Below are 9,858 nucleotides of genomic sequence, written 5' to 3'. Positions count from 1 at the left end.
TTATGTAAAAACTGCATTCAAGAAACTTATTTTTGATGTAATATATTCTTATTGTAAACCATTATGTAATGGTCATGTGTAAACGGTATATTTTAGATTATCATTATTTAATAAACTACGTAATGCTTTTTAAACCTTTATAGATAAAATAAAGGTTATGGTTGTTTTAAAAATGAATGCAGTCTTTGAAAAATGTCTCATATAGAGGTCAAAACCTCGCGACAAAATCAATTAATATGGAATGTTTATAATCAATATGAAAGGGACATTTCATTTAGCAACCGGCGTAGCCCCTGGCACTAACTCGATCTTATATTCAACTTCCCTGATCGGTGGTAAGCCTGGTAATTCATCTGGGAACACTTCTGGATATTCAGACACCACCGGAATAACGAACACTACTTTCTTTTCCTTCTTTACATTGATCACATAGGCTAAGAAAGAATCACAGCCCTTGGCCAAAGATTTCTGAGCTTTCATCATCAACAATAATGGACAACGAAACCCGCCGCGATCACCACAAGCCATTACCCGTTTCCCACCAGCCACCGGAAAAGAGATAATTTTCCTATCGCACTTAATACTGGCCTTATGGTCACTAAGCCAATTCATGCCTAGCACTACATCAACGCTTGGTATATGCATCACTAGGTAAGTCACAGGGAAAATACTACCCTCTATGTCAATAGTAATTCCAGACACAAACTTTGTGACTGGAACAATTCTACCATCACCTACTTCGACACTTAAGATTTCATTTAATACACTAACAGGCACATTTAATTTAGCACAAAATGCAGTTGACACAAACGAGCGATTTTCTCCACAGTCGAATAGTACACGAGCCGGTACAAAATTTACTAAAAACATACCGGTGATTGCATCGTCAGTAGCAGTGGCAGTGTCTACTGACATCTAAAAGGCTCTAGCTTCAGGTGGTGGAGGATTCTTGCACTTCTGCCCCACAGAAGAAGCAGATGATCCCCCAGCTGACACAGCACGTACCCCTGACCCGGACCCCGCCCCGGAATAACTCTTTCTTGCAGCTGGACACTCTGCAGATCTGTGACCCTCTTTATGACAGTTCCAACACACATTATTCTTAAACGAACAATCTTGAGGCTCATGTCCCACTATACCACAACGCAAACACCGTTTCGTTAATGTTGAACACTGCCCACTGTGCGAAGACTTACACATTTTACACCATGTCTTCTGACCACTTGACACTGATCCCCCTGGCTAGATTGCCCTTTTGGCTTAAACCTACTTGATATCTTTGTTTGCTGGCTAGACTGACTTGCCGCTGGTTTCACTTGCGAAACACTTTCAATTTTCGCACTTCTGACCGCCTTAATGTCACTTTCAGTTACCTTTGCCAACATATGCGTTTGTGACAAAGTAGTAGCAAGTCTTGCAATCGTGCGATACTCAGGTCGCAAAATTTCTACAAACCGTTGCACTCTGGACTGTTCGTCAGGTATCCATTGATGTACAAACCTTAACTTGTCCATAAACTGCTCGAACGCTTCATCAACTGCCATGTCCTCAGTCATCGTCATTTGCATGAACTTTTGCTTCAATAAATTGATATCAAATGTGGTGCAGTACTGCTCCTGGACCTTTGCAGCAAATTGTTCCCAAGTGACTTGATTGAGTTGCTCTTCGGACAACGAAGTAGTAATTGTATCCACCAAACCATAGCTCGATTCTTTAACAGTCGGCTGGCATAAGTTACCCGCAATTCTGGTTCACATTGACATGCTTTCAGTCCCCATTCAACTTCTCTTACCAATTCATTATCACAATCGGATCACGATGACCCGAATACTCAGAGGGCTTGCAGTCCATAAACTACTTGAACGTACACTTTTTCTTCTCCTTCACCACTTACTGAATCATAGGAGTTTGAAATGGATTCATTGTCGCGTACTGATATTGAAGAGGGTATTGGTATTGTTGAGAAGATTGATATGGCATTTGAGGTTGAACTTGAGGTTGAAACTGAGGCGGTTGGGAAGCACTACCCGATGGACCAGATGTATACTGAGTAACAGCAAACCCTGGGGGTATCGGTGGATCACTAGCTTCAGACACCACAGTTGAATGCCTGATTTGGTCTTCTAGTACCTTCACTTTTTCTCGAGTTTCCTGTAACTGACCTTCTAACTGTTGAACACATCTGGATCATGCTGTAGACTATGCTCCACTGATGGCGCTCTAAATATTCCGGGTCCGTGAGTCACAGTGAAATGTCCCGTTCATATTGATTATAAACGTTCCATATTAATTGATTTTGTCACTAGGTTTTGACCTCTATATGAGACGTTTTTCAAAGACTGCATTCATTTTTAAAACAACCATAACCTTTATTTTATCTATAAAGGTTTAAAAAGCATTACGTAGATTATCAAATAATGATAATCTAAAATATACCATTTACACACGACCATTACATAATGGTTTACAATAAGAATATATTACATCAAAAATAAGTTTCTTGAATGCAGTTTTTACATAATATCATACAAGCATGGACTCCAAATCTTGTCCTTATTTTAGTATGCAATAGCGGAAGCTCTTAATAATCACCTGAGAATAAACATGCTTAAAACGTCAACATAAATGTTGGTGAGTTATAGGTTTAACCTATATATTATCAAATCATAATAATAGACCACAAGATTTCATATTTCAATATACATCCCATACATAGAGATAAAAATCATTCATATGGTGAACACCTGGTAACCGACATTAACAAGATGCATATAAGAATATCCCCTATCATTTCGGGAAATCCTTCGGACACGATAACAACGAATTCGATGTACTAAAGCATCCAGTACTTTGGATGGGGTTCGTAGGCCCAATAGATCTATCTTTAGGATTAACGTCAATTAGTAGATCGGTTTACTAATTCTTAGGCTACCAAGCAAAAGCGGCATATTCGGCTTCGATCATTCACCCATATAATGTAGTTTCATTTACTTATGTCTATTTCGTAAAACATTTAAAAAACTGCATGTATTCTCATCCCAAAATATTAGATTTTAAAAGTGGGACTATAACTCACTTTCACAGATTTTTACTTCGTCGGGAGTAAGACTTGGCCACTGGTCGATTCACGAACCTATAACAAATATATACATATATATATATCAAAGTATGTTCAAAATATATTTACAACATTTTTAATACATTTTGATGTTTTAAGTTTATTAAGTCAGCTGTCCTCGTTAGTAACCTACAACTAGTTGTCCATAGTTAGATGTACAGAAATAAATTAATATATATTATCTTGAATCAATCCACGACCCAGTGTATACACGTCTCAGGCTAGATCACAACTCAAAGTATATATATTTTTGGAATCAACCTCAACCCTGTATAGCTAACTCAAACATTACTGCATATAGAGTGTCTATGGTTGTTCCAAATAATATATATACATGGGTCGATATGATATGTCAAAACATTTGCATACGTGTCTATGGTATCCCAAGATTACATAATATATTAGAATACATGTATAATACAATATAAGTTAGCTAGGATATGATTTGTATAGAATTGTTACAATATTTCCCGTAGCTACAACAATCAAAAAATATCCAATCTTGTTTTACCCATAACTTCTTCGTTTTAAATCCGTTTTAAGTGAATAAAATTGCTATGGTTTCATATTGAACTCTATTTTATGAATTTAAACAGAAAAAGTATAGGTTTATAGTTAAAAATATAAGTTACAAGTCGTTTTTGTAAGAGGTAGTCATTTTAGTCGAAAGAACGACGTCTTGATGACCATTTTGAAAAACATACTTCCACTTTGAGTTTAACTATGATTTTTGGATATAGTTTCATGTTCATAAGAAAAATCGTTTTCCCAAAAGAACTACTTTTAAATCAAAGTTTATCATAGTTTTTAATTATCAAACCCAAAACAGCCCGTGGTGTTACTTCGACGGCGTATGTCCGGTTTTACGGTGTTTTTCGTGTTTCCATGTTTTAAATCATTAAGTTAGCATATCATATAGATATAAAACATGTGTTTAGTTGATTTTAAAAGTCAAGTTAGAAGGATTAACTTTTGTTTGCGAACAAGTTTAGAATTAACTAAACTATGTTCTAGTGATTTCAAGTTTAAACCTTCGAATAAGGTAGTTTTATATATATGAATCGAATGATGTTATAAACATCATTACTACCTCAGGTTTTGTGGATAAACCTACTAAAAATGAGAAAAATAGATCTAGCTTCAAAGGATCATTGGATGGCTTGAAAGTTCTTGAAGCAGAATCATGACACGAAAACAAGTTCAAGTAAGATTTCCACTCGAAATAAGATTGTTATAGTTATAAAAATTGAATCAAAGTTTGAATATGAGTATTACCTTGTATTAGAAAGATATCATACTGTAAATAAGAAAGATTTCTTGAGGTTGGATGATCACTTTATAAGATTGGAAGTAAGCTAGCAAACTTGGAAGTATTCTTGATTTTATAAAACTAGAACTTATAGAATTTATGAAGAACACTTAGAACTTGAAGATAGAACTTGAGAGAGATCAATTAGACGAAGAAAATTGAAGAATGAAAGTGTTTGTAGGTGTTTTTGGTCGTTGGTATATGGATTAGATATAAAGGATGTGTAATTTTGTTTACATGTAAATAAGTCATGAATGATTACTAATATTTTTGTAATTTTATGAGATATTTCATGCTATTTTCCAAATGATGGTTCCCACATGTGTTAGGTGACTCACATGGGCTGCTAAGAGCTGATTATTGGAGGGTATATACCAATAGTACATACATCTAAAAGCTGTGTATTGTACGAGTACGAATACGGGTGCATACGAGTAGAATTGTTGATGAAACTGAACGAGGATGTAATTGTAAGCATTTTTGTTAAGTAGAAGTATTTTGATAATTGTATTGAAGTCTTTCAAAAGTGTATGAATACATATTAAAACACTACATGTATATACATTTTAACTGAGTCGTTAAGTCATCGTTAGTCGTTACATGTAAATGTTGTTTTGAAACCTTTAGGTTAACGATCTTGTTAAATGTTGTTAACCCATTGTTTATTATATCTAAAGAGATGTTAAATTATTATATTATAATGATATTATGATGTATTAATATATCTTAGTATGATATATATACAGTTAAATGCTGTTACAACGATAATCGTTACATATATGTCTCGTTTCGAAATCATTAAGTTATTAGTCTTGTTTTTACATATGTAGTTCATTGTTAATACACTTAGTGACATGTTTACTTATCATTTATCATGATTAAACATAGTGTATCAATATCTTAATATGATTCATATGTAATTAGTAAGACGTTGTTATAACTATAATCGTTATATATATCGTTTCAGGTTTCTTAATTCAATAAACTCAATTTTATGTATATAACTCATTGTTAAAATACCTAATAAGATACTTACTTATCATAATATCATATTAACTATGTATAATCATACGTGATGACCTGAAAATTTTTGACCAAATTTAAACTTAATCTTTAACGTTTTTGACACGATAAGCAAAGTCTGTAAAGTTGAATCTCAAAATTTTTGAACTATTCAATTACCTTTCGATTGTTCTCAATGATTCGTGAACAATTATAGGTAAATAGATATATATATATATATACCATAACTTGAAAACGTAACAAAGTGTTGAGTATATGATACTGTGCATTAAACTTATTGGTTTGATTATCTGATTGATATATTTAGATACAGAGTTAAAAGATTATGCCAAACGATTGAATTAAAAGATAATTATTGAGTCCCTTAAGGATTATGATATTATTACGGGTCTCTGTTGTAAGGTCGACGTTGATTTGGGAAATCATTCATTCTTAACGGTATTCGGAATAAATGGTAAAGTGTTTGTTTAAATAACGTAATTTGGACACATACAATAATAAGGAATATCAACTGTTGGAATTAGATATATGAATAACTTGTGATATGTATTTTAAAACGTGTTTATTAATATCGAAAATATATATTTAACAATACGATAAAATATAATATTAACTTGGTCATAAAAATGAATTGTTATTATATATATATTAACAAATAGCGAGACGATGATTTATAGAAGTAAATGATCAAAATACTTGAAAGTTTAAGATATACTTTGAGTAGTATAGTTTAGGGATAATTTAAGGCTATATTTTGACAAAGGTACGTGACACGAAATGTAAAATACAAGTTTTCTCAGCGTACGAAAGGACATTTGAAAAACCGGAACCGGGACATAAGTCGAGTGATGACGTACTACTTATCGGAACAAAAATTACAAGTCAACTATTCATGTGAATTTAATATAATATATAATTAATTATATAAATTAAATATATTATATATTATATAAAATTATGTCGACAAACAAAAAGTTAAAAGTTTGTGAGCTGGATCAGAGGGCCATGCGATCGCATGGCCTTGAAGCACAAATCCCATGCGATCGCATGGGGTGCTTTTTCAGAAAAGGTACTATAAATTCAATTGTTTTGCTCGAACATCACACACACTTACACAGATATAGATATATACTCCGTAATATTTATATTATTTATATTATTATTATTATTATTATTATTATTATTATTATTAATATTATTAATATTATTATAATTATTATAATTATTATTATTAAAGATTAATATTAATATTAATCTTATTATTATCAGTAGTATTAATATTATTTTTATTAGTATTATACATAAAATACTACGACGAGGTCATGTTCAAACGATTTCAAAAATGATTTTCGAGTGAATTAAAGCTAAGGAAATTATGGGTTATTGCCAAGGAGGTTATGGGTAATGTTCGGGGGTATAATTGTGAATCAAACTTAGTGTTTATCATCTCCGTTACGTCTACGTACTTTTCTACAATATTGAATCTCAATATTAATACGTAAGTATTTATATTTTATATTTTATAAATTAATAGTGTATACATACTAGTGCTCGAGTGTATATATTTATACATGCTTGTACGCTAAATTTCATCGTTAAACAGTTTATGATGAATCACGAATTAAATACATATGTTACTGGTAAAAGGTATATGATATGCATGTTTTTGGAAAGCTGGCGAAAAATCAATGACTTTTCATTTAGATATCGAATAGTTTCGATGAACGGATTAAGAGATATGATCAACTGAATTATGATTGACGTTAATTGAAATTGCTTTTGAATCTGCAATTAAGATTTAGACAACTTGTTTACGAGATTGATAAAATGGATTTTTGAATATTACCAACCGAGTAAATGACTCCTTATATAAGGTATGTCTCGTTTTATTGAACTAATGTCAAAATTGACTTTTTGAAACGACTTTGGATAACTTTTGTATGTCGATCTCGAGCATTAATATTGTGATACACTATGACCAGACCTAGCTTGATAGACATTTATTGACCAACATATGTTCTCTAGGTTGAGATCTACGATTATTTGGTAATCCGAGTTTCGATCACATTTTGGTGAACGACTTTATATGCTGCTAAGGTGAGTTTCATTTGCTCCCTTTTTAATTGCTTTTGCAATCTATATTTTTAGGCTGAGAATACATGCACTTTATTTTAAACGCAATGGATACAAGTACATACTAAATTCTACACCGAGTTTGAACCGAAAATCCCTTAGCTTTGGTAACTAGTAACTGCCGGTTATAAGAACTGGTGGGCGCGAGTAGTAGTATATGGATCCATAGGGCTTGATATCCCCGTTCGAGCTAGAGCACTAGCCTTTTAATGGATGTATGCTATTTGAGAAGCGTACACGTTGGTTTGCGTGTATTATTAAGATGATTATACAAAGGGTACAAATTATATATACGTTAAAGTTTAGTTACCAGGGTGCTCAATTTCGTAGAATATTTTGATAAACGTTTCTGGATGAAACAACTGAAATCTTGTGATCCACCTTTATATACAGATTATACGAAACATTAAAACTATGAACTCACCAACCTTTGTGTTGACACTTATTAGCATGTTTATTCTCAGGTTCCCTAGAAGTCTTCCGCTGTTTGATTATATGTTAGACAAGCTATGTGCATGGAGTCTTACATGGCATATTTTTTCAAGGAAACGTTGCATTCACCAAATCATCACCATGTATCTTATTTTGACTGCATTGTCAACGGAAGTACTATTGTAAACTATTATTTATGGTGATTGTCTATATGTAGAAATCATCAGATGTCGAAAACCTTTGATTTAAATATTCATTTATGGTGTGCCTTTTCAAAAGAATGCAATGTTTACAAAACGTATCATATAGAGGTCAAATACCTCGCAATGAAATCGATGAATGACGTGTTCGTCCATATGGATTTGGAGCGATCATCACAGATGGTATCAAAGCATTGGTCCTAGCGAACCAGGTCTTGCATGAATGTGTCTAACTGATAGTTGTTAAGATGCATTAGTAAGTCTGGACTTCGACCGTGTCTGCATGTTAAAAGTTTTGCTTATCATTTCTTGTCGGAAATTACATGCTTATCATTCTTAAGTCTAGACACGTTTTCCTGCATTTATTGCATAAATAGTGTATAGACAAAAATTCATATCTTAGCGTATCTGTTACTGTAAACTTTTCCTGATGTCTTCCAAAAATTTCTCCGTGATTTATGGAATTTGGTATTATATATACATATGTAAATTATGTATTGAAGAATACCAAACTAAATTCTATAATCTAATTCATATCAAAAATCATCTCCCTAATTATACAAGATGGATCTCGTATCTAGTTCAAACTCTGACAGCTATTCCGATATGGATATTCACCTGAATTCCGAAGACAGTGTAACCGGAATGGATCAACCAATTAGCCATCATCTATTTTGGATGAATTGGGGATGGGTTCGTAGCCTACTTAATTATTGGAGACAAGAAGAAGGCAATCCCTTTCATCCACCACATTGCCCTCTTGGCGAAGAACCTGAAGCACTTACCGGCGAACCTGTTCGAGACACCATTTTCTCTCTCATTTCCAGAGTATCTCGTCACGATAATATACTATCTCAAATTCTGGATCTTATTCATCCGCTCATCCGAACCGCCAATCATCCCGGTGTAGTAGAAGAAGTCAACGAGCTTCGTGCTCGGGTAGTGGCTTTGGAAAATATGGTGCAAAGGTTACAAGCACCAGCAACATCACCGGCATCAACAGTACCACCGACAACAACACCAACAGTACCATTACCACCACCAACAACATCCGCATCGCAAACCTCAACTTCCCAATCTGTTCCACGAGCATCAACGTCATACGCACCGTAGTTACCAAGAAATACCAGCAACAATAACCGATGAAGTATTAACTCATTTCCCCTGAAGAAATTTTATATATATTCAATATATATGAATTTTGAAATCAAAATAAATATTTTCGTACTAAGCTATTACGTGTGAATCTTAACTGGTAGGTACTACTCGGTTAGTTCATATTACTAATATGCAATGATGTACATCCTTCCTTAACAACTTAACCATTGTTAACTACAATCTCCGTTTCAACTCTATGAATTCCATTTCATAATAAACCAAGTGTATTAATCAATTACATAATTGATTTTACATTTTCAATTTCAATATACTCGAAACTTTTCAGAAAACATCATCTGTGCCTTGTAAGCTTCACAAAAATTCCACGAGCACCAACATCCTTCACCGAGGAATATCAATAAGAATAAATAATGAAGTATCGATTACATTAGCGAAATACTCCGCAAAGATTATGTAATCTTTAATGTTTTAGAGATTAATCATTTCTAAGTCAAGCCGAAAATTAAATGAGCTTAATATGATAT

The 9,858-nt window shown here is 33.2% G+C and overlaps 1 protein-coding gene across 1 annotated transcript; it reads right to left on the bottom strand.

Moving 5' to 3' along the window:
* Nucleotides 1–270: 270 nt before the first annotated feature.
* On the bottom strand, nt 271–915 carry LOC139847402 (uncharacterized). The gene has a single exon (XM_071837074.1). It carries the CDS (start codon nt 913–915, stop codon nt 271–273), a length of 645 nt encoding a protein of 214 aa, XP_071693175.1.
* Nucleotides 916–9,858: the final 8,943 nt, after the last annotated feature.

This window comes from Rutidosis leptorrhynchoides, chromosome 5, assembly GCF_046630445.1.
Source record: "Rutidosis leptorrhynchoides isolate AG116_Rl617_1_P2 chromosome 5, CSIRO_AGI_Rlap_v1, whole genome shotgun sequence".
NCBI lineage: Eukaryota > Viridiplantae > Streptophyta > Magnoliopsida > Asterales > Asteraceae > Rutidosis > Rutidosis leptorrhynchoides.
Note: the sequence above shows the minus strand (reverse complement) of the source record. Positions and strands in the feature narration are given on the sequence as shown.